Source organism: Drosophila novamexicana, unplaced genomic scaffold (assembly GCF_003285875.2).
Source record: "Drosophila novamexicana strain 15010-1031.04,08,12 unplaced genomic scaffold, DnovRS2.1 tig00000820-arrow-pilon, whole genome shotgun sequence".
NCBI classification, from domain to species: domain Eukaryota; kingdom Metazoa; phylum Arthropoda; class Insecta; order Diptera; family Drosophilidae; genus Drosophila; species Drosophila novamexicana.
In genome coordinates this window covers 2,616,508-2,643,320 of record NW_020824828.1, presented here as the reverse complement: position 1 = coordinate 2,643,320, position 26,813 = coordinate 2,616,508, and the positions used below count along the sequence as shown (strand labels likewise).

At 42.6% G+C, this 26,813-nt stretch overlaps 4 protein-coding genes across 7 annotated transcripts; 2 read left to right on the top strand and 2 right to left on the bottom strand.

The window, feature by feature from the left end:
* Positions 1 to 398: 398 nt before the first annotated feature.
* Positions 399 to 1,893, bottom strand: LOC115764425 (protein phosphatase PTC7 homolog). Of its 3 annotated transcripts, none has more exons than XM_030707425.1 (2): positions 1,797 to 1,893; positions 399 to 1,694 (listed from the first exon to the last, which is right to left on the bottom strand). In XM_030707425.1, the coding sequence occupies exon 2, from the start codon at positions 1,663 to 1,665 to the stop codon at positions 664 to 666; it is 1,002 nt and encodes a 333-aa protein (XP_030563285.1). In that variant the 5' UTR covers positions 1,666 to 1,694; positions 1,797 to 1,893; the 3' UTR covers positions 399 to 663. The 3 variants fall into 3 exon arrangements, with proteins under 3 accessions (XP_030563285.1, XP_030563284.1, XP_030563283.1); XM_030707424.1 differs by having other exon boundaries at positions 399 to 1,714; positions 1,797 to 1,888; XM_030707423.1 differs by having other exon boundaries at positions 399 to 1,730; positions 1,797 to 1,885.
* Positions 1,894 to 10,838: 8,945 nt separating this feature from the next.
* Positions 10,839 to 11,491, bottom strand: LOC115764345. The gene is made up of 2 exons (XM_030707302.1): positions 11,313 to 11,491; positions 10,839 to 11,247 (listed from the first exon to the last, which is right to left on the bottom strand). Exons 1-2 carry the CDS (start codon positions 11,397 to 11,399, stop codon positions 11,032 to 11,034), a joined length of 303 nt encoding a protein of 100 aa, XP_030563162.1. The 5' UTR covers positions 11,400 to 11,491; the 3' UTR covers positions 10,839 to 11,031.
* Positions 11,492 to 18,509: 7,018 nt separating this feature from the next.
* On the top strand, positions 18,510 to 18,928 carry LOC115764255. The gene is made up of 2 exons (XM_030707173.1): positions 18,510 to 18,693; positions 18,757 to 18,928. The coding sequence occupies exons 1-2, from the start codon at positions 18,510 to 18,512 to the stop codon at positions 18,843 to 18,845; spliced, it is 273 nt and encodes a 90-aa protein (XP_030563033.1). The 3' UTR covers positions 18,846 to 18,928.
* Positions 18,929 to 20,699: 1,771 nt separating this feature from the next.
* On the top strand, positions 20,700 to 24,201 carry LOC115764341 (sodium-coupled monocarboxylate transporter 1). Of its 2 annotated transcripts, none has more exons than XM_030707294.1 (6): positions 20,700 to 20,744; positions 20,829 to 21,143; positions 22,123 to 22,282; positions 22,356 to 22,421; positions 22,630 to 23,720; positions 23,863 to 24,201. In XM_030707294.1, exons 1-6 carry the CDS (start codon positions 20,728 to 20,730, stop codon positions 24,113 to 24,115), a joined length of 1,902 nt encoding a protein of 633 aa, XP_030563154.1. In that variant the 5' UTR covers positions 20,700 to 20,727; the 3' UTR covers positions 24,116 to 24,201. The 2 variants fall into 2 exon arrangements, with proteins under 2 accessions (XP_030563154.1, XP_030563156.1); XM_030707296.1 differs by lacking the exon at positions 20,700 to 20,744 and adding an exon at positions 20,770 to 20,818 and having other exon boundaries at positions 20,895 to 21,143.
* The last annotated feature ends 2,612 nt before the right edge of the window (positions 24,202 to 26,813 follow it).

Genomic DNA, 26,813 nt, shown 5'->3' with positions numbered 1-26,813 from the left:
ATAAAGTGCTTGTCATATCTCAAAAAGTAGATCAAGTAGTGCGAATGGCAGCAAGTCGAAACATAAACAAATACTCATATTGTCTAGCACAATAGAACATTTTAATATCTTTATGCCAGAAATTAATAAAACACTCGACTTAATTTTGCAATTAGAAGCTTCTGAAAGTGTGTTGGGGTTGGGTGGAGAGATGTGTTGATGGAGATTAGTTAAGGTCTATGGGTTATGAATAATATAAATACTCAGAATGTTGTCCACGTATTTTTAGGGCAATGCTTCAGCAGCGATAAGCAGTTGGATTCCTATCTATACCCCACTCTATATAAACATATATGCATATATATTTTTAGATATCTATATATATATATATATCTATCTATATATATATATGTATATATTAATTATTCCCATTCGGATTAGGCTGTTATATATATATATACATATATATATATAATGATGCCGTCTCCTGATCCGTGTGACCCAGGACTGCTTGAGTTGCCAATTCGGCTCGCCCGGCAGCATTCACTGGCAATTGCCCACAACTGAACTGGAACCCTGGGGAGCTGTGCACAGCTGCCAGTGATTGCGCAGGTGGGTTTGTTATGGGGTCTTGTGTGAATAACTGTACTGACTGTATATTCATAATCATCGTGGGCATCTATTCTAAACAACGCTCGCCAGGACGACGGTGATGTCATCGGGCTTGCCGCCAGGCGCATCGATGTTGTGGCGTCTGGCATTCTGGGTAAATGGCGACTCGTGGTTGGGATTAAAGCTGAGCGAACGGGCCATCAGAGCCACCGAATTGGCAAACATCTGTAGCTTGACGGGATCTGTGACACCGGAGGCATGGGTGAGCACTTGCAGCAGCAGGTCCTCCGACACATTGTCGTAGACGCCATCGGTGGCCAATATGAGTATATCCCCAATTTGCATATCAAACTCCAGCAGTGCGGCACACTCTGGCCCATCGGTCAATACATTGAGGCCTTGTCCGGGTGGCGGCACGGCAAGCTGGTATGGCGTATTGAAATGATGCTGCTGTTCCAAGGAGCGGCAGACAATGGCACCATTGCGTATGACCAGAAGGCCGCTATCCCCAATGTTTGCCGCATAGAGTATGCCGCTGTCGCGGTGCAGTGTAAGCACACAGGCGGTGCAGCTGCCCAGGATTGGTTGCTTCTGCTCCAGTAGATTGCAGTAGGCGCGTGCAAGTAGCTGCTCGGGTCTGGTCGACTCAAAGTCAGCGCTGTGGGCCAGACGCTCACAGGAGCGCATCAGGAAACGGCTAAACTGGCCCGGATCGATGCCGTAGACCCGCCAGCCGCCGACGCCATCGGCCACGCCCAACGCGTCCGCCTTGGATGTAGAGGTTCTAAACCAAGCGTCCTCGCCAAACTGCCCTCGCGCATAGTCTGGATACATGCCGATGTCCTTGGGAAAGCCACATACCACACTAATCAGTCGTATCTGCTGTGAGCTCGACGGCATTGTCGACGAGCCCAATTCTGATGCGGATGGCGTCGGCGATATTGGCTCATTGGCGGACGGTATTACCTGTGCCTTCAGGCTCATCAGGCTGCTGTATAGCTGGCTCCCAGTACTCGCGGCCAGGGAACCGGCCATTGAGGCCACCTCCGATAGGGAGTGGTAACTGCTGTTCATCGTCCGTTGAATGTTGCGTCTGGCATTATCTAAATATTCATTCATGTTTCTCACAATTCGACGATCAACGAAACAATGGAGGCGTATATATGTGTGTGCGTATATATATCTTGTTGCGAAAAAATATTTACCTAGGAGAAGAGACACATAAATACGAAAACCAGACACACGAAAAGAAAAAAATTAAAAAGGATTTCCAATATTTGTTATATGTGTAACTAACGAAAGCCGAAGTAAAACTAAATAAATTGCATGGTCTACATTGACATTTAGCAGTGCATAGAGTCGACGCCTACTGAACTCACAGGATCTTTGGGTAACCGCAGAGACCCGCATAAACAGAAGGATATTTAAAGCTGAACTCTCGCCTTGGTGATCAGCAAGGCGGACTGTCGGCCACCCAAGAGGGTTGCCATTAGATTACTTAAAAAAGACAGACTCCATGTATGTATTTTATGGTTGGTGATATATATCTTATCTTAATATAAATACCCTAGACAATCACTGAGTTTATTTATGTGCTAAGCCTATTACACTTTTAAATATGCATGGCCCAAATCTGAAGGCAAAATGCGATTTAATCGATTTAAAGGGGGAAAACATCCAATAGAATGTGGCATATTGTTATTGCATTTTGGCCATGTGCCTGCCGCACCCACACACACACACACTCAGTGTGTTGGCCAAACAAAAACAGTTGCCTACTTACAGCACAGCGCAGACAACCACTCAAATCTGGCAGTCAATCAGTCAGTTACCCCGATTCTGGCCTCGAGCTCCGTTTACCAGCTCCATCTCTCGATGAGACTCCTCTGGCTGGCTGGTTGACTGGGAGGCTAGCTGGCTGGTATGTGTATATCTGTTTGTCGCTCTATTTGCTTCAACACCCACTGCAAATTAAATTCATTAGTCAACTTCCGGTTTCACAAACACACATGAAGGCAACGAACGCTTGAAGCCGTTGCCATGTGTTGCCTGCCTCAGCTGACTGCCTGTCAATTCAGACGGATTTGAAGTCAACTCAATTTGAAATCAATAGTGTGTGAATAATCCTTTCACACCGACGTGCGTCAATACACACACACACACGCACACACACACCCTGAATTTAGAGCTATCTCTAGTTGGGCTCTGGGTCTGTGCATCTGCAACTGCATCTGCTGCAGGTTTGTCTAGCTGGATGGCTGCCGGGCTCTGTACTTGAAAACATTTTTGCATTGATTGCACTTCATATCGCTCATTCATTCATTCATTCGTGCAGTCATACAGGCCGTTTTATTCATGGCCTGCCATTGGCATATGTTGCCTCATTTTGGGGCACATGCCACATGGCAACCAAATATGGTAGCTGGCTGCCAGCCATTAAGCCGACGACTCCACTGCCGCATTACCAAAGTATTTAAGCAATTCAATGGCATTTTGACAGCAGTCGCCAACAGTCAGGCACACCCCTGCATCCCCCCTCCCCCCCTCTCCGCCATCCGTCTACCCACTCCTAGCCCGCTGCATTTTTCAGCTGCACTTGAGCCCCACGTCGAGTGGCAAGCAATGAGCTATGCATGCAATTTAAGCGCCAACCAAGTGCCGCACTGCATGGCCATGGCCGAATGCAACTGCATTTGTTTGCTGGTGTCATCCCATCCTCTCTCTCCCCACCACCCTTAACACACCCCAACCCGCTACAAAAAATACCAAAAAAAATGGATTGCAGGAGGAGCCGCACGAGGAGCACTGCCAACGGCTGCTGCTGCGGCTGTCATTGCTGCGCGCAGTTAAGTTGCCTCAGGCTCCTATTAAGGTCGTCGTTTGGCTATTAAATAGGCGTCGCAAAGTGTGCTAGGTAGAAGGAGGGGGTGGTTGATGCATACATGCCTGCCTCACCTCCATGGCCACTTGGTCTGTTTGTGTCTGTAATTGTGCATAATTGAGTTGAATTTGGCTGCCACTTGGACGGCTTATAGGAATGATGAGGCAGGGTGGAGCCTTATCGATGGGGTGGGCGGATACGGAACCGGCTGCGGGGGTGCTAGGTTTGCGTTATGCATTGCATGGCGCAAGCAGTATCAATATAAACATATAGGAATTCAGCAGGGGTTCCTATCTGCTGATAATAAGGGATTATATTTTCATTTTAAGGAGAGACTGAGCAAGACAGTAAAGGCGAGAGAGAGCGAGAGAGAGAGAGAGAGAGATTAAGATAGATATATATGTATATAGAGAGAGAGAGAAAATGGCAGAAAGATGGTTAGCAGGGAGGCAGCGGAAGAAAATGCAAGCAAAACGAGCAGAGAAACAGGCGGAGAGAGCACAAGAGGGAGACAGACAGAGGCATTACAAGAGAGAGGGATAGAGAGCGAGAAGACAGATATTGCTATAAGTAGAAGGTAATAGCTAAACAGATATTTTTTGAATCTAAGATGTGGAAGAATATTGTCAGAGATCAACAAAAATTTAAGAGCGCTTAAAAGAGAAAAAGGGTACTTTTAATAGAATAGGGTCTCAATAACAAGCCGAAAAATACAAAATATTCCTTGAAAAATAAGAAAGATTTTAAGAGGTTTCCTTAAAAATTGAGAAGAAATATAAAATTGAAGCAAGTAGTCAAGAAATTGATCGAAATGGTACATTCCAACGAAGAAGCGCAATCCGAAAAATCAAATAGGAACTTAAATGGATAGAACTGAAGGTAGTTGAAATATGGCAATGCCGATGCTTAGCTCAACTCGTTTAAGATTTGAATATTTGATTGACGGTTGTTGTGGCAAATGCCACAAATAGCTGTAGCTCCAGTCGAGCCGAGGCAATGCAGCAAATGCACACTCTTTGGCATTGCCGACATTCACAAGCACAACGAGACATTCAGAACATTCAGTCAAGCATTTCAATTAATTTCATTAGAATCGTACAATTAATGTACAGAAGTGGCCAGTCGGACGTGGTGGCAGCTCCCTTGGGCTGCCACTCAACGGTCAGACAAAGGCCGACGCACAAGCTTCTAACAAAAGACGCTATGGGCGGGGCGGGGCGGTGCGGAATAGGGGGACCACTCGACGTCCACTTGTGCGCATTTTTGGCCACAATTGTTGCTGACCAATGATCAATTTAATAGGAAAACAATATTGATAGCCCGGCCCAGAGAGCCAAACGCAGACGTACTCGTCGTCGTTGTCGTAGACGTCGCTAGGGACCAAACCGGACAAGACACTTGACGTTCAAGTTGAAACGTTGAGCACTGGCGGAAGTGTTGCGGTTCGCCTTGGCCAAGGATTCGAGTTGGGGTTTCGGTTAGGGCTTGGGCTTGGGCTTCGGTTTGGGTTTGAGTTTGGGTTCGGGTTCATGCATTCAGTGGCAACGGGCCTGTCCCTGCGCTTTGTTTGTTTGAAAACTTGCTAAACTTCTGGTGTTGTGTTGTAACTAAATTTTAGAACATATACACATACGTGCACACGCACACACACACACACACACACACACACACGGTGGAACAGTTTAAACTGCAGCTAGTTGGCAACACTTTCACTTGTGCGTTGTCTTTGGCCATTGCCGGGGCTCTGTTTGGTTTCTTGTGGTTTATTATTCACGCCTGAATTGATTGTAAATTAAAGTTTGCCAGGACCTGGGCGTAGGTCCTTAGGTCCACAGGTCCTTGCCATTCAGCGCTCGTTCGTTGTGCATTTTGAGGTCAGCCTATGGCAAAGTTTTCTTTTGTGTGCGAATTGGTTACTTGGGCCGCTTCAGCCGGGTCCGGCTGGCCACTTGTCGTGCCCTTGCCTGCACCCTCGCATCGCCTCGTCGCTTGTGTCCTCGTCCATTCTGGCAGGTCCTTGTCGCCAGTGTTGTCTGTCGCCTCGCTGCCCATATTAGAAGCCAAAAGGCATTCAAGTGCACATAAGACGATTACACATCATTTAACCGACGCACAGCAAAACTATGGGCCACGCCCCCCACCCCCCACCGACCACTCGACACTCTTATCCTGCGCCTGTAATTGTTGCTCCTTGGCAAGGACTATGCGCTCCTTTGCTCGCCTTTATTGACTGCTGCATATTGATTATTGTTATAATGCCCTGCACTCTGCGCCCTGCTCTGCCAGGGACTTCATTTTGCTGCTCTTTTAACATGACTTCACTTGATTGCCGGCATTTGTCCTTCTTGTTTAAAATTCAATCGTTGTGTCCTCACAAACACACACAGCCATGTGTATGTCTGTTCGAGAGTGTGTGTGTGTTTGCCAGAATTTTAAGACAAAATTAATTTGGTGTTAATACAGTGAAAGTGTTTCCAACTTAAGGGCCAAGTTTACAGGCAATAGTTTTGTTGCTTGCAAAACTTTAAGATCTGAACTTAAAGTTCACACACTTTGAGTTTGGTTTTAAATATCACTTTGCATTGATTGGATATAGCTGCAGTTAATAAAGCATAACATTTATTTCAGATAATTTTGTCAAGTGCTAGTCTAGCTTCCTTAATGATGAATTTCGAGCTTTCCAAATTTAGGTTAGCTTTCGGACTTTCCAACTTACTTGAATATATGAGAATCTCATAGTGGAGTGATTTTGAAAAACATGTCATTGAAGATGTCCTTCAGGCTATCAAAAACAATAACGCATGAATCGAGGAAAGTCTGAGCCTCTTCATTTTTAAAAGTGGCATTATAATCATATCAATCACATTACCATTAATATGCTGAAACTATGAAAGGAGCTCGTATGCTATCTATTTATACTCCTTCCTGAGCTCGCTGTCCGTTCCCTTAGCTTAGGCTTAGGTTAAGAGTTGAAGCCGCAGTTGGAGAGTGGGACATGAATGGATGACAGAATCCAACACGGTGACTCTACTATGCTCTTAGAGTACTTACCTTTTAAGTCAGTGCTGTGTGTGAGCTCGGGTCAACTGCTTAGGCAAGAAACTTTTCCCACTTGGCCAAATTGTTCAAGTGGCCAAGGAGGGCAGTCGAAACTGGCAACTGGCAACTGGCCGCTGCCCAGGCATGCATTTGGCGATAGTTATCCACCCAACTGTTTCTCCCACTGACGCATGCCAGCAACACGGTTGCATACCTTGTGGAGTGCAGCCGGCAGCTAGTAGATGGTAGCTGGAAGCTGGCAGCTAGGCGTCAGGAGTCGGTAGTCGGGCGCTGGAAGCTTGGGCATCAAAGTTGCCAACTTTCAGCTTGAGGAATTTTCGACAAGGCGACTTGAAACTTTTGTTACTTTGCAGGTTGTGAAGATACCTAAACAAAAAACTCCAAAACAAGAACAGCAGCAATAAAAAACAAAAACACGTAAAAGTGCTCTAGACGGGCGTGCCCGTCCAGCAGATACCCTCAACTCAATGCCGAACTGAGTTCTGAACACTTGGGCAACCCTCTATGCACTGGTAGACAAAAAAGACAAAGATATAAGCTTCTGCTTCTGTCGAATTTGGTAACTATCGATATTAAGTTTTATGGATTCATGGAAACGGGGCAAGTTATTGATCGAAATTAAGTAAAACTGCGCGTTCTATTTGAGGATCTTCATTCAAAATGACGATTTTTGGTTCTTATAGTTCCCGAGATCGATGGATGGAAACACAGACATGGCCAGATGGAGTCGCCTACCGATGCTGACCATGAATAGATGGAACCTTCTGCTTGTTACATCCATTTGTACAAAACATTATACCCTTTTAACCCTAATTTTCAATGGGCTCAGGGTATAAAAAAGGACACCACGAAGCTGGGCACACAGCAAAGAGCTGTAGAAGAACAGCAGCAGGCGACGAGCTTGGATTTAATTGTTGTGTTGTGTGTGCTGCTCGCCGTTCTCGACTGCCATATAAATTTGCCAGGACTGGCAGAAGGACGCTCAGGTGTCCTTAGTGGTGTTCTAATTACTAACAAACTTAATTTGCTACAAGTTATTTTGCCAAACCCTCGAAATTTGCGCTGTGACTCACCGCATCCGCCCCTCCTCCTTAAAACAACGGCCCACTCGGCTGCATCTAGTGGCTCTCGCCTTAGCTGTAACTGGTGGCTCATTGCGTTCCACATTTTACTCCTAAAGGCTCTTCAGTCACACGCAAGGGACATACGACATTGGGTCCCTATAATGGTTGCTGGAATGGAGAAGAAGGCAATATCTGCTAGTTGGATGTACGACTGATGGATTTTATAAAACTAGCTATCGAATATGAAATTTTTTCCGTTGCATACGAATTGACCTACACATGTTAGGAGGCAATCCTTAAAGAAGAGTAAGAGTAAATCGTTTAGCCAATATTCTAAGAACTCATATAAGAGTCTCTATTCGATCTATCATTTCACTATGTAGAAATGTTAGACTTAACCTCAGCTGAGCGATTAACTAACAATTTGTCGGCAAGCTAAGACCCGCGTCCAGAAGAAGATAAGAATATGTGAGCCAAAATGTTTAAAAAAATTAAGTTTAAGCTCCTGATACTCATGATATCGAGTGTTTTAACAAATAATAATTTTATAGCAAGGAACAGGAAACTATAAGCCAGTCTTGAAACCATGAGCCAAACTTGACTGAAATTTAAAAATATGCTGAATTCAACTTTTTTTTTTATGTAATAATTAGAAAGTTACGCATTGATGAATATTGCATTAGGCTTGGATGTTAAAAAATTGCCTTGATCCTTCTGTGCAGATAACAAGCCTAGCTTGTTAGCTAGAAATACCTAAGTTAACATCAAAATAAGCTTTACTTGCACTTTAATTTAATTAAATTTAATATTTGCTAGATAATGTCAGCCAAGGGCGTGTCTGTGAAATATGTGAGAGCTGGCCGAGATGTAGCTGCAGCGACACCACATCAATGTCGTGGCCAGTACTTCATGGCCGTAGTCAAAGTCTGGGAACGAAACCATGACCAAGATGAAGTCCAAGATGGAGTCCAAGATGAACTCGAAGTCCAAGTCCAAGTCTGTGGCGCGGTCAGCTTTAAGCACCGTTAGACCGTTAGACCAACCGAAATGTTCATTGTAAATTATGCGCTTTGGTTTACAAATTGCATGTGCCGACCAGCACGAAGGATGTGGCAGGTCATTCGGCTGGCAGCGACAAGAGGACTTGAGTTGACTTGACTTGACTTGGACTTGAGCTGGCCTCCCCCAGTGCACCACTGCCCCCGCACCAACGCCACGTGTTGTGCTTTTATGTTGTTGTGTAACTAATGCGTGGTCAAAGTTGTTGCCATGTATTCAAATGAGCTGCGTCGCACAGGCTGCGGCTGCAACTTGTTTGGCAACTTCTTAGACATACTTTTCTTAGGGCCCCTCTCTCACTCTCACTCCCTCTCTCTCTCTCTCTCTCTCACTCTCGCTCGGCCGGACAGCAGCCTTGGCTGCCGCTGGAGTCACTGGCAAATATTTTATGCTTTACGTGGTCAGGCTACGGCAGCTTGAGAAATTACGTGGTGCTCCGCATGCAAGTGGAGTCCCCTCACCTAAAAATCCACCTCCACTCCTGCACACACTGTCTTCTTTTGTTGTTGGGGACTTGCATTTAGTATTTAACATGCGCTGCCTAAAAGTATGCAAAGTTATTTCTTGCAAACCTTTTTGCGTCCCTAACTAAATGCTGCGTCTAACTCGCAGCGCCCCAAAACTTGACTTTTTATCTGTGACGGCCAAAAAACCACCCTCTCCACCCACGCCCACACCCTCACCACCCGAACTCAAGTACTGTCCAGCAAAAGCTTTTGTGTACTTAGCTGAAAGCGCCGAAAAAAGTTGTAAAAATCGTGTAAAAAATTTGCGCAGAGAAAACGTGCAAGATGCGTTTAGTTCTACGTAGTTGCCACGCCCGATGCCGGACTTTCTCTAATAATTTATTTTAATGATAATGATAATGCATAGCAGCTATTTGGGGTCGCATAATGACCGACATCGTCTCAGGGCTTAACTAAGTGACTTGCTCTGTGTCACACTCGTGCGGCGGGATTGAGGGATTCGGGCTCGTTTTAAGGTGCGTGCCTCGCGCCTAAAACTTTGCTTAACCCACAAACTAGACCAATAACTAGTCGCTTCTCTTGCGCATAGCCTCCGAAATATATAAAGTGCCTGAGCACGCCTACTTAAGCGTTGCATGGGCCTGGTTGATGGATGGGCATGGGTCGGAAGGGTTGCTTGCAGCGCATCATTGTAAAACCCTTTCGGCGGCTACAAGACAAGTGCAAAGTTTTCGCCACAAAAACTTTTATAGAAGAATAAAACTTGTGCATTTTTCTACAAAACAAAGAAGAAACAAACCAGTAAAATAAGAAAAAAACCAAAAAAAAAAAAAAAAAAAAATACGAAATGAGGAAAGAAATGGGAATAAACACCATTGGTCTCAGTTTTTTCTCTTGCTGAATTCTTGTAGCTGCTGCTTAAAACAAAATGCAAATAAAAAAGTTTTACCCAGCGTTAGGGCGGTATTTTTTTTGTTTTCTGTTTTTTATTGTTTTGTGTTTTACTTTTTCAAGAACTACTTGGGCGTGGGTTGGACTAAAAGTGACCCATACGTCTTGGCCTAACCAATCTGAGCGCCACTAGCCAGTTGTTGTTGTGGTTTCTTTATGGAGTGCGACCTTTTTATGCTACGCAATCGTAGTTAGGCAGCGGGCACTCACATTTCACCCATAAGCTTGACTCCAGTGCCTAGTGCTCAGTAATGAAAATTGCCTTAATGCGTGCAGTGCTGTAAAACGATATATGTCTAAAGCGATTGTATTGATTGCCTTGACGAATTTTTCCTATTCTTGTCTTCATAGCATCCAAGATTTGTGGTCTCATAGTACCTATACATTAAATTAAAACATTCCGTATACGTTATTTGCTTTAAAGTATTTGAAATATTAAAAATACGGAAATTCGCCCTACTCTGCGAGCTCATGTAAGTACTACAGATTCCTGATGCTTTGGCTAAAAGTATTGTGTTTAAAAAGTGAATTTACTCAAATTGATTCCTTTGCATATTTTCCTTGAACCATTTGCGAACTAGCTCATGAACTTTATAAGCGTTATATATATATAAATCAAGACGAATTTTTCAGATAGAAGCCTGACATATATAATAAACATCATCAATATTATAACTAACAATGGCTTATGACCTCCATAGAATCCAATCTGCAAGAAATTTGCTTAATGATCAAATAACTCTGCGTTGTTAAGAATATAATATATGCATGTATTTAAAAAGTATATTAATATATGGTTTATGCGAGTATATATTTTTTGTTCTCATAGTAAGTATTATTCTTGGTAAGCTCAATAATATGCGGATATCACTTAAAATAAGTCTTAGATTAGATATGATGAGTACATTGTTGTGATTATATCTTTATTCCTGATGCTCTTTATAAGCACTAATAGTAACTACTTGCGCTTGATTACCTCCTGCTTTTGTTGTGGCACGCGCTCCCACAGGGTGCGAAAATGAGCATCCGTTTTGCGTGGGTTAAAGTTGGCGATGGTATCCTTTGAGTAGCTGAGCAGGTTTTGCGGCAGCTCTGCGGAGCTTTCATCACCATTGTCATCGTCATGGCTCGACATGGCTGACTCATCCACATCCATGAACTCCAAGGCATGCGTCTACAAAATCGGATTGGATTTGGTTATGGAAGCCATTGGTCAACTGCGGACACCAGCTGACTTACCTGGCGGCTAGCAAAGAGTGCCAGCAATAGCAGTGTGAGCAGCAGCGCTGCCAGCCGCGGGCGCAGCCATGTGCATTGGGAGGCCATAAACACAACAACAACAGCAGCAGCAACAACAACAATGCGCAATGAACAACAACAGAAACGCGCTAAAAAAAATTGGCTCACAACATTTTACGTTGACCAACGAAATGCGACTGGCCGCAACTCGTTGCGCGTCCAACTGTCGGCCCCCAATTGAAGTACACACACACATGGACTCTCATACATACACCTCCCGGGCACTCACAGCCCCTCCTAAGCTGCGCTCGCACCTGGCGTTTGCCTACACGTGCGCCGCATACCGAAAAGCTTGAGCTGACCCTAGCATTTGGTCTATTTATAGCTAAGCGCGTCATTTGCTACCCCCTTCCAGCGCCCGCCCTGCCGCTGGTCGAACTTAGCTTTTGCCAATACGGGCATATTTTAATAGGCCCCAACCGTCAGCCACCCGGCAACCCCGCCAATCATCAGACGAATCCACAGTTGAGTCAGACATCACTCGACTTAATGATGAAAATTGCCTTTACTGTTAATTGTTTTTTGGATTTTGTTTTTATTTAGTTTTTGTTTATTTGCAAAAAAGCCAGAGCTTAGTGTAGTGTAGCGGGAGCTAACTGTTCTGACTTGTTAAGCTCTTGATTTTCGTTTTAATTTTCATGAATGCATGTGAAAATTATTAACCAGAACGCAATGTCGCGTTATGTTTGTGTTTACTCATGCCCATTGCGAATTGCTGACGATGGAACATTGAACCGGAACTGGAGCTGGCACTGGCACTGGCACTGGAAAGGGAATGGTAATGGAAACGGATATGGGAACGTGAAGGCCAACTCGAAACGGAAGCCCTCATATAAACCAGTTGCGCGTTTTAAGTGTGACGAAACAAATTAAAACCATCTGAATATGCAAAAAATGTGTATTTTAATCAATGATGATTTTGCCTACTTAAAACAGTGTTTACTGATTTCGATAATCATTATTGAGAAAGGGAATTGCACACATATTTACATTTGTTAAAATAGTATAGCTCTTTTTGCCAAGAAGCCCATCTGAATATGGCATTTCTTTCGGCAAATAATACTAATGTGTTACATATTCAGTAGAATCTCCATATAAAACAAGTGAGAGGGGAGTTCCCGACTATAGGATTCCCTGAACCCTTTTCTACCCACACCAAATGCAGCTCGTGCTACGAGCTCGTTTGCTTTAGCAGTAATAAAAATATATCTCTTTCTCTCTAAGGAATCGAGCCTGTGACAGATCACACCATCGCAAACTCCTCTACTCGACAGCCATACCAACAATTTATTGCTACAAAAAAAGATATTTTCATATAAATACTACAAGGAGCTACTTATCAATTTTGGTGTCTCCAGCTTTTATAATTTACGAGATGTCATACGGCCATGAGGATATGTTTAGATCGACTCGGCTGTTAATCTATAATATATATACTTTATGTAGTCAGAGATGCAGCGAAGTTTTAAGTTTTGTCCGAACGGTTTCAGGCTCATTTTCAAAGATCTTTGTGAAAATCTAGCCGAGAAAGCTTTCAAAAGTGAGTGCTCAGCCAGTTTGTCATGTCATGTTTTTTGTTGAATAACACAATTGCTTATATTTTATTCGACTCTAATATAATTCAGTCTGCATACTAGAAAATAAATTTAAAACATATATAACATATAATACAAGGCAAAAATAATACTAAGCATTAGCTCAGCTTAATTTTACGGAACTTAATTAAAACTCTCCTTTAGAATTGGAGCTTGTGAAATAATATTGTGTGAACGGTTGGATGCATCCGACGATTTATTCAATTAACTCGGAACATTTCCATGTGTGAACACGGGGCTTTAAAATAGAGTATAAATTTGCAACAGGAATGAAAAGCAATGCTTAAAATAGAATAGAAAATTGTCGGTTAATACCCGCTAGCATAGCAGAAAAAGGCCATATGCCTGCTTCGCTTTATCTTGAACAATTATTCGCCGAAAGAATTTTTTCTATGAGTGTACTAGTTTCTAAAGAGCCCATTTATATTTCCATTTATCAGGATATGTACCCCACTTTGCCAACTTGTTGTTGCTTCATCAAAGCACGCAAATCACCCGCATTAGATCCACACGCCTAAAAATTCAATTAATTTGGGGCTTATCAGAAAATGCAATCATAGCAGCTATGAACTCATCCATATGGCCATATAGTAGGGTCCAGGCGACGTTACCCTCTTTAGCGCATGCCTGTGATGTATCTCTCATGTATTTAGTAAACATAGTTAAAGATCGTTATCCAATTAGTCAAAAGCTCATGTAATAAATTGCCCGAATTAAGGTGCGGAATTTTAATTACATAATTTACGCGTGCGCTCTATAACTGCCGGGGGAGGATACCAGGGTGCGGGGATCCGACTATGGGTGTATTAGAGCCAAGGAAATGTGGGCAAGGAATGTAAAAAATAAACAAAGTAGAACACTTAACTGCCGAGCGATGAAGTTTTAATACCCTTTTAATCTAATTTTTGTATATCTCCAATGTCGTCTATAGTTATGTGACCTTAGCCAGAATCTGTTGAGCATAGGATAGCGATGTTGACCAGTACCTGTCGGCATTTTAAAGATTCATTTGAAGGAAAAATAATAGATATGGAGCTCCCATATAATAAAGAAGCATTAAATAGGAATATTTTTATTTTTAGTTTGATCCGGTTGAATGCAATGACTGGAATTCTTAAGTAAAAAGAGATCAATGTATTTATCACATGTATTTACTTGCCATAAGTCGTTTTGATTGGTTCTATTTCAACGCCACATACCGAGCTAAAAAATTCAAATGCTACCAAGAAAGGATATATGGAAAAACAAACAAGCGTTGGAAAAAAACAAACAGAAAAATCAACGGCCAGAACGCAACGGCTAGAACGAAGTCAAAGTGCGTTTGATAGGTCATCTTAATAGAAAAGTACACGCAATTTGTGCGCAGCGAGTCATTAGAAAAAATGACAGTAATAACGATAATTATGAATTTTATCCGATTAACCTCGGCCCAAAAGGTGCGTGGGCCAAGTGACGGGGCATAAGTCAAAAAAATGCTGTAACGCTTCGGCTTGCTCCTTGCTGGGGACATACGAGCATACGAGTATTCAAAGTATTAAGTGCAATGCGTGCCATTGAACAATTAATTCTTATCTACTTAGCAAAGTCACGTGGGTTGGGGCTGGCGAAAAAGGGGAGGCAAGCTGAAGAGCGACTCTGATGCAACAGTCTGTCCTTTGACAGTCGTACTGGGCTGTCACTAAACATTTTCCAGTTCTATTTCCATTTTCATTACCATATTCAGTGTTCGAGTACAAGCTTATGTGACTTGCACCCAACTGCCAACTGGCACCTCCCACTCGTCCGGCGGGCATTTCTCACGTGTCATCGTGAGGACCGTCAACTGTGAGCTCCAATTGCGTGTCAAATGCGCTCAATTCCGTTATGACAATGCGACGTAATTAGAGGCCACGCATAGGCTCGCCTCATGATAATGATGATGATGATGGTGCGTCCAGTTCAGCGCCGTCCAGGCCATCCCAGCTAAGGCCGCTAAAATATGAGGCTAGCAACGGGCCCCTAGACCAAGCTGGGTGTGTACCGCACTTGATAAATATTATTGTAAATGGGCCCGAGATGACTGTCGTTCGCTTTTACAGTTAACTGACGACAAAATGGCCACATAATAGGCGTGTGTGTGTACGAGTGTATGCGACCGTGAATTTGCATATGACAAGTAACCAATGACTAATACAGACACACACATACACATATATTCAGTTACACACACTCACTCACTCACACAGGCATCGCTGAAGTACAGTTGCCTTCTTTTATAAAGCTCTATTCCACTTTATTGTTGATCTGACAAAATTGCCAACATCTTTGTGAGCAGAACCAGTTGAGAATTCTAAGTGCTATTCGCTTAAACTTCAAATGCAAATTCTGTGATAGATAAATGTTGTTTAATCAGAGTACAAATGAAGTTCATTAGTCATTGTCAACCATGCTGTTTAGTCTTCGATGGTAAAATTTAATTTTTTCCGATCTTTCTTTTCTTATATAACAATAAGTCTGATGCTCGTCGCCGCTTCCAACTTAAACCGATTAGACCCCATATCATGCCTAAAACACACGAGCTCGTGTTGCTCGTGCTCTTGGCATTTGAAGTTTATCTTGAACCGTTCGACCTTAAATTAGGCTACGGCACGATTTCATTAATTGATTTGGTAAGCGGCACTTGCCATGATTGCACTGAGTATATAATAGACTGGAGCTGATTTGCATTCTCAGTTAAGAGTTTATACCTCGAGCAAAACGTTTCACAATATGCAGTTCCCCCGCAGAAATACTTTGACTTTCTTCGCCATTGCCTTGGCTCTAGTTTGCATTCTGCAGATGGCACCAAGCGCAAGAGCCGTAAGTATGGAACTAGTTCAGTTCCAGAATCTGTCTGAAATATGACATTTCTTTTTGTCTACAGGACTGTCTCAAAGGAGAGCTGACGGAGAAGGCAAAGGGTATTTGCAGTCCCCTTTTAACTTTCCTCCCCTGTGGAATTATTGTTGATGTATGTATACGAACTGTATTTATCTAGGCTTGCGCTAATGTGGAGTTCGATTTACAGCATATCGTTGGTATATTTAACTCAGTGTGCGCTAACGCTAACGCTAACGTTAAGGATACATCAAGCTCAAGCACTACTACTACAACCACAGTTGCCCCCAAGGCTTAGGACAAGTATGTTGATGTTCACTTGATAAAAACAGATTCTTGACTATACGATATTCTTAACTATACAACTACTATATCATATTCGAATGGTTTGCCTTGCTCAAATAAAAATTCATAGCGCATGAAAACATTTCTGGTCAAAGTTTTTGAACTGGAAACTGGATTCTGGGAACTGGGAATCGGTCTGAAATCATTTTCTTATTGCACTTGCAGACGCAATTCCTGAACCGCAGGAGGCCAGACCAGAAAACCATTAGGGCAACTAATTAAAACCACTTTAGAAATGTTTTCTCAACTGTAAAGTTAGCTATAAACAACGACTCAAAGCAGGTGTGCGCGTATATGCGTGTGTGTTGTGTGTGTGTAGATTAAGAGACATATGAAACTTGAAACAAAATTAAAAAGCAAATAATATTCATGGCATTACAGCAAGGGCGACGGCGTAGTGCTAGAAAAAAATTCCAACATAATTCCAAATAATATCACAACACCTGCAGAAGCGTTTCAAGTGCACAGACGCACACACTCGCACACCTACACACGCACACATTCGCACGCCCCGTGTTATATGTGTAAAAGGGGGGTTTTTCTTGAAAAATCGCTGCACTGGAATTAATTAATTTGCCGCTGCCATTGCTGCCGTTTTAGTACCCAGCAAACATAAAACATAAAAAACCAGCAAAAATCAGGCCGCGAAATCAAAAAGATATGTGAATCGGGTTTGGTCAGGTGCTAGGCGACTCAAAGAGAGCGCTACAGATGTCCAGAGAAAAGCCGACATAAGAATTATTGAGTATATGAACTCAGTATCGCAGATTTCATTTTCATAGCACTCTCTCTGTATATAATATTCTTTTTAGATCTTGGCGAGGAATCACTAATAAATTCCATGGAATTCTATATATTTATAATTGAAACATGTGCATATCAATAGGAACAAGATGGAAATGAACAAACTTAGACTTTAAATATCGGAAAAGCAACGCAGCTGCGCATACGAAAAAGGAATTGTGCTTAAACTCATCAATTTTGGCATATATCAATAAAATATATGATAAGAACTCAATCCATTTAGGTGATCTACTCTGTTCTTATCTCATAATGAATACTATTTGTAGTATTCATTTGCAGGATTCATATTCCACGTGCGACGTATAGAATATTTGATTTTGATAAAAGTCTGAGTGCGTGCATGGCTGTGCACTTGCACCTCTGCATTTTCTCTCTCGCTACCTCTTTCTCTATATGTATCTCTCTCTCTCTCTCTCTTTTTCTATACTGTACACTCTACATCGCCCGTTCGCTCTCACGCTGGTCGTGTTGTAGTGGCACTTGCTGCTCATTTTATGCCTCGATTGGCAGCAAAGTGCAGACGCTTTTTGCTGGCGCAGCTGCTGCTGCCGTATTAGCAAAAAAAAAACAAAATGCAAAAATAAAAAGCGCATTGCAACGTTAAGTATACGGAATGACAGACAGTGAAATGTTAAAACAATTTCATACACAAGCAATCCAGCCGAACTGCACAAAGTAAGCCCCATGCAAAGGCTCATTTCAAACGTTTTCCTAATTTGTTGCATACCCGCAGGCTGGTCAGCCAAATGCCGTGTTTAGGGTGACCACACGGCGTTGACAACAAATGTAAATTGATCAACTGGGAAAATGGGATCAATCGATTAACAAATACTCTATAGCTGGCTATGTTATTAAAAATGTAAGAAACGAAACTGGATTTGGCATTTGGGATCATACAGATCATACACAAAATTTGCAGATTAGCTTGATGATCATAAAAAGCATCTGCTTCTGTTCCGATGCATATGCTTACCTAAATTAATATTTTAATTATTGTTATTATTCTCCTTTTTATTATTTCCATATTATATTAGTTCGATTCTTAAGCAAGGTGTTAAAATTGTTCTTCCGCTCCCATCTCTAAAGATTAACCCAAAATAATTTTGCTCACGTCCATTGGGGGTCGGAAAAAGTGCGAAAATCTATATGCGTCCCTCAGATTGAGATCTAGATTCTCCGAATTTGAGGGTTAGGCTACTCATGATCTCCTCTGAAGATCAAGCCAAATGTATTGTTCTTTGAAAGTCAAAGCCTTCGGGTACTGTAACCAACGATGTAGATAAGAAGAGTGTTGCCGATTTAATTGCTAACTATACTGACAACGTTAAAGCCCAAAAATATTTGCCACTTACATAAATATTTGTATTCCGCATTTTAAGTATCTCAGTTTTTGTTACAGCTCATTTGCTGTTTATAGAAGCATTTGGGAGCGTTTAGTGCATTTAATTGAGCAGAACATGCCCATCAGTAGCTGCGATTGCAGCTCGATCTATAAAAGCCTAGCACTGTTAGATGGGTAGATCTATCTACCAACCCGATGGCTTCAACTTGGATCTGCTTTGGGCTCGCGTTGCTTCTGTGCCTGTGCATTTGCGCCTGGGCAGCGCCACCCGCGGATGATTCGCGCCAGTTTGATGAGCTGGAGCGCACACTCAAGGAACTGGCTACCTCGCTGCTGGCTATAAATGGGAATGTTGCTAGCGGTGGGACTTTTCCCACAGGTGAGTCCCCTTATGCGGCACTGCTCTGTTCATGCCTTAAATGCTGTGTTGATTTCTTTGCAGCGGAGGGCAGCTCAGGGGATATGGAGGCGAATTTATTGGGCAGCGAGGCTGCGACTGCTTTGGAGTATCTGAACGAGCTTCCTCTATGAAACACGAGGTAATTGGATTCAGTTCTCGGATTTGCTAAGCTACGTTTAGCAATTCTGCAGTGTCTAAGATTAAAAAACAAGATTTAGAGCCTCATGAATATGTTCTTTTTTTTTTTTTAATAAATAAAATATCTTTCTTTTAATGAAATTGATTTAGATTGAACTGATTCCATTACTGATTCTAAAATAACCTTAATAGTCTACAATAAACTTTATTTTAAAATAGCTAGTTTTTATGGTAAGACGGTAAATTTCCCATCAGGCAGCTATGGCATCGTTTAACAAAGTAATCAGTAAACCTAAACGACGCACTTGTGTATGTGTAAAAGACTTATAAATGGCAGCGAAATTTTTAGTGTAAAATAGGTAAATAAAATACAAAGACAGATATAAAGCCGATCAAACAGCGTCTATGAATCCGACCTAGTCCCAAAGAAATAATTAAATTATTTGATTGATTTAATGATATATTAAAATAAAAAACACATATTTTCAAATTGAAGACTTTAACATAGGTATGTACATTTCTATATGTTGTCTTCCGTCTCCTCCTAAACTTCTTGCCGTGCTTAAACTTAGCTCAGTCTGCCAAGGAATACATGTGAGAGCATTGTAATTGTCCAAGCAAACAAATTTAAATAAATTTTCCAACTTATATACTTGTTAACTAAGCAATCTTATAATTTACATGTGATGTTTTTAATGTTTTGCATACAAACATTGACCCCAATTGAAAATTGCATTTATTAATTATTTCAGCCTTGTAGTTCTTTCGGCTTGAGCTGTGCGTTGCTTTCCTTTCAGTGATTCAGTCAGGACAATCTCTTATATATGTAATTAGATAAAATCAAAGTATATTTAGCCAAGATCTGTCTAACCAGTTCAATATATGGACTTCTAAGATATGCGAATATTCTTTTTTAAGCCGCAGTTAATCTAAAAATATTCGCAAAATTTCAACAAATTAATTAAAATCCTCACAACGAAATATGCATATATATGAACACATATTGTATGTATATATGCTCTGGCAAATTACGCATTCTAAATCTGGCACGATTTGTGTGGCGTACTCATCGCTCTGCCTCTCTCTATCGCACAGCCCGTTGCCATCTCTCTTGCACGTCGGCCTACATAGGCAGAGCTCGCGCCAGTTACTGAGCTCAATTTGCGCGCTAAATCTAATCAAGTTAATTTACGCCACCGATTTCTACACATTTGGCACCCCAAATCACTCGAGAGAGGCCCAGCCAAAGACAAAGTCTGGGTATGGATTACGTTGGTGCTGATCTGCGGGTCCGCTCGAGACTTTCAATTCACGCCGAGTTCCCCAATTGGAGGCCCAAGACAATGGGCAGGTGAATGCTACGTTTAAATAGACGAACTTGTCGCCTCTGATTGCCAAGCAAAAATTAAAAATAATAAACAGCTCTGCGAGAGTTTATCAAGTATATTGCTGAGCTAGCGATACCCTGTAATATGAGAAAATATATTTCTATCAATCATAATATGACTAAAGAAACAAATATGCACAATTTTAATTGAGCAATTAAAGTATTATAATGAGAAGGATGAACGTACAAACTTCATAATGGTCACATTTTATTTATTCTATAACACTCATGCCCATTTTATGTGTACAGGGTATATAGAAAAAAAAAGAAGAAAGATGGAATGCCATAATATCATTAATAATAATAGTTGAAACAACAACGGCTCGCAGCTCGCATCCGAAGTCCGAGAATGTTAAAACAAATCTAAATCAGAAGCTGAATCAAAAAATTTAACAGCCCGTCTGTCGGTCAGTTGGGGCTGCTCGCCCGCTCGCTCAGCTGTAGAAGCGGACCCGGAGACAACTAAGAGCTATCCAACTATTCGCTGGATGTGCCATGTGTATCTGTCAGTTACTTTTGATGCGTGCAGCTGTGCGGTAGCTTAATTTTTTTTTTTTTTCTTTCGGTGACCCGCGACTTGTAAGTGCAGTGTGAAAAGCTGTTTGGGCGATCCATCGATAAGCCGCCTCCTTTCTTTTTGTTGTTGTGCCCTAAGATTTTGCGTCATGCATGTGGACGAGCTGCGTACCAGCCTGCAGAGCTTTGGCTGGCCCGACTATGTGGTCTTTTGTCTCATGCTGGCCATCTGCGCCGTCATCGGTATCTATTTCTGCCTGCAGCTGCGTCGCGAGTCGAAGGAGGTGAAGGCTTGCGGTGGCGAGGAGGCGGCCAATAGTGCCGCCTCCTATTTAGTCGGCGGCAGAAAAATGAAAATCTTTCCCATTACCATGTCGCTTATCTCTAGGTGAGTATGAGATTTACTCATTATGAATGCTTTAGCACAACAATTGGAGGGCTCAAATCCCAGAGCTAAATCAAATAGGCAGAACTACTTTAAAGTCAGTTCCACAGTTTATTAATATTGTAATAGTGCCTATCGATAGCCCGGCTTTGCCAGGATCAACGTTTCTTTAAGTTTTCTGCTCCTTATTTTATAATACTTAATGAAGTAGAGTTTTGAAAATACGCTTAAAGCGAATGAGACCTAACTTGCACTTTCGCCTAAGTAAAGATCTTTGAAATTGAATTCGAAGTTAGTCGGATGGTAAATAAATGGCACATCATATTACACTGTTCTTTCGGTATTCCTAATATTTATTAGTTTAATATTGGGGCGGAGCAAGAGTTTTTAATGGGCTATCAGAATATATTTTAAAACATATTGGAATTAGGCGGGAAGACTAAGTTTAAGCAATAGTTTGCCCTTAGCCTTTGGCATGAATACTCTCAATATTTGTCCTAAGCTCAGAATTACAATAAACAATAATGCATATTTTTCAGTGCCCGGGGTACCATAGTGTTTAATTCGAACTGAGAGACTGCTCCACTTACAGCTAGTTACAGCTGCTCGTTAAGTATTTGTTGGGCTAGTATGCAGCACAGAGCTGTGAGCGGTGCCTATCAGCACACCAAATCAAATAGTTTCATATTTTCGAAATGGGTTCGTAAAAGCAACGAGAATACGGAAAGAAACCCGTATACGGGGAATTCAAATTGCGACTACGTCGCATAATCAACGCCCCTGGCGACGAGAATCTCTCTTAATTAAATTGCATAAAACGCTCTTTGATCTCCGAAGAGTTTTTCACGCTGACAACGGAAGCAAATCCGACTGAAGGTCAAGTGGCACTAATGTCTATAGGGGTCTTCAAAGCTTATTTTAGTTAATTATTATAGTATTATTATTGCTTATTTACAGCAGTTTCCTCTTCTATTCTTCACAGCTTCATATCGGGCATCACGCTGCTGGGCACACCCACCGAGGTTTACCTTTACGGTGCTCAGTATCTGTACATTATGGGCTCCCTAGTGCTAATGGGCCTGTGCATGTATTATATATTCTTACCAGTATTTCATGACCTCAACTTGATATCCACCTACAAGGTATGTGCTCAGCTGTCGATTTAAAGTTCCCAATGCAACTCAACAGTCCTTATTTAAATCCCAAAAAACTTAGTATCTGGAACAACGCTACAATCGCAGTCTGCGCCTATTTGGTTCGATCATGTTTATTATGGCTTCGGTAAGTGTTAAGAAATCAATTCATAAGACTAAAAAACTGAATTGTGAGAAAAGTAACCTTAAACTTAAATAAAAATGTAAAAATATGCCCACCATTGTAATATAATATTAGCCACAGCCAAAACTTGTTCATGCCCCGAAAGGTCTTGAGAAAGAAACCAGTATTAAATGGAAATTCTTTTGTAACTAATATATCCTCAATTTTGCAGCTATTGTGGCTGCCGATTGTGATCTATGTGCCGGCCATAGCCTTCAATCAGGCAACGGGCGTGAACATACACATTGTGACGCCGTGTGTGTGCGTGGTGTGCATCTTCTATACGTGCATTGGCGGCCTCAAGGCAGTCGTCTGGACGGACGTCGTCCAGACGCTGATCATGTTCGGCGCCATGGCACTGGTGCTGATCAAGGGCACGATAGATGTGGGCGGGCCGGGCGTTGTTTGGCAGCGTGCCCAAAAGACGGCACGCATTGAGCCGCCCAACTTCACATTGGATCTCAGCGAGCGCTACACCTTCTACTCTCTGGTGCTGGGGGGCGTGGCGCACTGGCTCAAGTCGAATGCGATCAGCCAGAATATGATCCAGCGGTATCTGTCGCTGCCAACGTTGCGGCACGCTCGGATCGCCATCTGGACTTTTATAGCCGGCGTGCTGGCGTTTCTGGCCATCTGCGGGTATACGGGCCTGCTCATCTATGCGACCTACGCGGACTGCGATCCGCTGGAGACGAAGCTGGCCCAGCGCAATGACCAGCTGTTGCCGCTGTTGGTCATGGAAACACTCGGACAGTATCCCGGTCTGCCGGGCGTGTTTGTCGCTGGCGTTTTCAGTGCGGCTCTCTCCTCGCTCTCCACCGGCCTTAATTCGCTTTCTGCCGTCGTGCTGGAGGACTTTGTCAAGACCTTTCGCCACCAGCCACTGAGCGAGACGCAAACTGCTTATATTATGCGCAGCGTTGTTGTTGTCTTTGGCGTTATCTTTGTCGGTCTGGTCTTTATCGTGGAGAAGCTGGGCGCTGTGCTCCAGCTGACCATCACGCTCACCTCAGTGGCCAACGGACCCCTGTTGGGCATCTTCACGTCCGGTGTCATGCTGCCCTGGGTTAACTCGAAGGGCGCGCTCCTCGGTGGCCTCAGCTCACTGGGTGTCATGGCCTGGATGTGCATTAGCGCACAGCGTGACCTGGTCACGGGGGATCTGGTCTATCAGCGGAAACCCTACTCCACGATGGGATGCAATTACACCTTCATGGGTGAGCGACGCGCCTTCAGCAGCCTGCCACTAGATGACGCCATCAGGTGAGTCGCATTTCTAACTAAATTCCCGAATGAGACTAGCTTAAACATGAAATACCTAATCTATCATATATAATAAGAAGCTCGTGCAAGTTTCAGCTAATGTTAAATCTAATGACTAGTTTTTGTATCAAATTTTGTACAGCCCCGCATCGGATGTGCCTTTTCAGCTGTACCGCATCTCATACCTGTACTTCACCCTCTTCGGGGCATTGATGACCATTGTGGTGGGGCTGGTGACGAGCCTTCTGCTGCGCGAATCCGATCTAGATGCGGTGGACACCCGCCTGCTGACGCCCTTTGTGCGGCGTTGGCTGGAGCGACGTCGCAGTCGCCGCACGCAGCTGCCGGCGGGAAAGGTGGACAAGCATAAGGCGGTGCAGGAGACGACAACGTAAGCGGAGGGGGTTCGGCCAGTGGGTCGTAGTACCTGCTGCCGGCCAAAATGTTCCTTTGGTAGCTTAGTAAATATTTAAAATTAAATAAAATACAATTCATAATTATTTGGTCTTTGTGCCACCCGCCTGCCGTCTGTCCACTGCCGCTTGCTGCAAATGGGTTCAAAGCAGCTGCTTTCTGTGTAATTAGAAAAATGCCCGCAGTGATGGAACTAGAACTGGAACTGGAACTGGATCCGGGCCTGAGCTGACCCTGAACCTGAACCTTTGCCAAATCAAAGCAAACTACTAAGCAAATAAACAAAAAAAGGGGAGGTGAATAATAAAAAAAAGAAAAATACAACTTAAATTGTGCCTCGCAACCCACATAAGCGTTCAAACGGGATGTGGCTTTTGGGGTGTAAAGGGTTCGTCCTGAGTTTTACTTCTGCTGTTAATTGAATATTTACTGTTTTTCATGTGCCCAAGTGTATGTGTGCGTGAGTGTGTGTGCATGAGTGTGTGGCAAGACTAACTCAACTAACTACTTATTAGTAGTCATTGCCACCCGCTGCCCTTCTGCTGCTCAAGTCTTTGTCTCTGCTCGTCCATTTATTTGTATGTTTAGGTCGTTTATGCAGCAAATTGAATTGTTAATGAGCTAACAAATGTTTGCGAAATTAGTTTTCAGACACAACTTCAAACCCCAAAGATCCATTATACAAACTGCAGTAGAGTATCCAACAGAGCCGTCTGGAATTTGCGCGTAAGATCATTTGTGTGTTATAAATAAGAATGTTGCAGTCGGGTGCACTCGAATGGTTGATACTCATCGATTTGAGGGGGTCAGGAGGCTTAACCGAAGATCGTTTAAGGACGTTAGAGATGCAGTTACATCCCAATAAGCCGACTTTGACCCCGATGTCTTGTCAATAAATAAATAAACCAAGAAAAATGAAGTCATGAATTTGTATATCATCTAAAATGAAGAACGAGCTATAACTAATTCAAAAATGCAAGAAATTTACGCCTGTGGGAGATACAGATTTTCGAAACTCAATAACTCTGACGGATATAGAAGTTATATACAATGACTCAAATTTCAAGTCTCCTCTACACGGACGGATGGACGGACAGCACAAAACCAATAAACTCTTTTACCTTTTGTGAAAGTGTATAGAAATTGAGAAAAAGGAACCTCGCGTATCCTTGACGCATCCGCTACACTAATATGCTGTATAGAATTTCCATCGCTAGCTGGCTGGCTCTTAATTAGCCGCTACAAAAATAGGTTCGCACAAAAGACAGCGGCGAAATGTCATCAGAATGCATAATGACAACGGTTCGTTATGGACACCATGGGCAGGGGCACCAGGGAGTTGTGGCCGAGTGGAAAAGGGGAGGGGGAGGGGGTAAATGTTACCTGGGTACTGGTGCTGGTGCTGGCCTGCGGCCAAAGGAAAACCCAGCTGCAAATTTCGCAAACAGACACATGGCACATGTGCGCCACCTTGCAGCGCATTCAAAGCTGCTCGCATGCATGGCCAGATCCAGTGCCAGCGCCAGAGCCAGAGCCAGTGACAGCGGCAGAGGCAGAGGCAGTGACAGTTGTCATATGGGTGGATTGTTTTTTGGCCACGACGGAAACGGAAGTTGCCCCGCTAGCTGGCACCAATAACAACAACAGCAACAACAACAGGTATAAACGCTGCTCAGTTAACTTGTTTATGTCGCTGTTTGCTTTTGTCTTACTTTTTATGTTGGCATATAATTTGTTTTGCACGGCTCTTTTGCCGCCCAATCAAGGCATATCAGCTGCATGCAGCGTTTTGCAACACTGCTACATGAGCTATGGGCCTAAGCATACATGGTTTTAAGCTGCATCAGGTTAAGCAATACTTAGATCAATTGATCTACAACTAATTTTTAAATTAGAAATTTTTATTTTTCACTCAAGTTATTACTTTTTTTAGGCATTCATAGATGTTAATCTCTGATTACAATTTCAAATAAATTTTCCTTGCCATTAAGAAATTAGAATCAATAATCGCTCTCTTTGCAGTTAATTCGTTCATTCGAATGTTTAAAAGTCTCTACAATTCTGACGTCCTTTATCTACACCGCAATGTGGCCTTAATTTATTAAATATGACACAATATAAATGCGTTTGTAAAATTTTTCTTATTCTACTCGTTTATTATTGTTGTTGTTCTCGTTAGCAGATTATTCGATTTATAAATTATCGATTTTATTTATATGTTTGAAAACAGGCAGCGGAAAACAGCGTTCCATGATGTATTTTGTATTTATACTCGCTGATTATTTAATTCGCTCTCGTTAGCAACTAACTCGTTACTTCGCTGGACAGGCTTATTTAGACACCAGACATCGGAAAAATAGTTTTTCTTTTTTAATTGGGAATAGCTCTAGTACTAGAGCATGATGTATTTTCTTATTATACTCGCTGATTATTGTATCCGTTCTCGTTTGTGGTTTACTCGTTACTTCGCTTGTCAGCTTTATTTACATATGAAGACAATTGACAAAAAAACAGTTGGGTTCGGCTATATCTTAAAAACATTTATTTTTCCACATGCTCGTTGGAGTTGGTTCGTTACTTTGTACGTTGTTGCTCTGCTATCTAGCGACCCGCTTTATGGCGGCGCATTAGAAGAGCAACACATTTCAACTTCAAACAAACTATAGCTGTTGACTAGGC

Coding starts and splice junctions, on each gene's coding strand:
- LOC115764341 (XM_030707294.1), top strand. Junction 21,144..22,122: donor ACCATGTCGCTTATCTCTAG/GTGAGTATGAGA, acceptor TATTCTTCACAG/CTTCATATCGGGCATCACGC. Junction 22,283..22,355: donor ACTTGATATCCACCTACAAG/GTATGTGCTCAG, acceptor CAAAAAACTTAG/TATCTGGAACAACGCTACAA.
- LOC115764425 (XM_030707424.1), bottom strand. CDS start 1,710: ATGAATGAATATTTAGATAATGCCAGACGCAACATTCAACGGACGATG.
- LOC115764255 (XM_030707173.1), top strand. CDS start 18,510: ATGGCTTCAACTTGGATCTGCTTTGGGCTCGCGTTGCTTCTGTGCCTG. Junction 18,694..18,756: donor CGGTGGGACTTTTCCCACAG/GTGAGTCCCCTT, acceptor ATTTCTTTGCAG/CGGAGGGCAGCTCAGGGGAT.
- LOC115764345 (XM_030707302.1), bottom strand. CDS start 11,399: ATGGCCTCCCAATGCACATGGCTGCGCCCGCGGCTGGCAGCGCTGCTG. Junction 11,248..11,312: donor CACTCTTTGCTAGCCGCCAG/GTAAGTCAGCTG, acceptor CCGATTTTGTAG/ACGCATGCCTTGGAGTTCAT.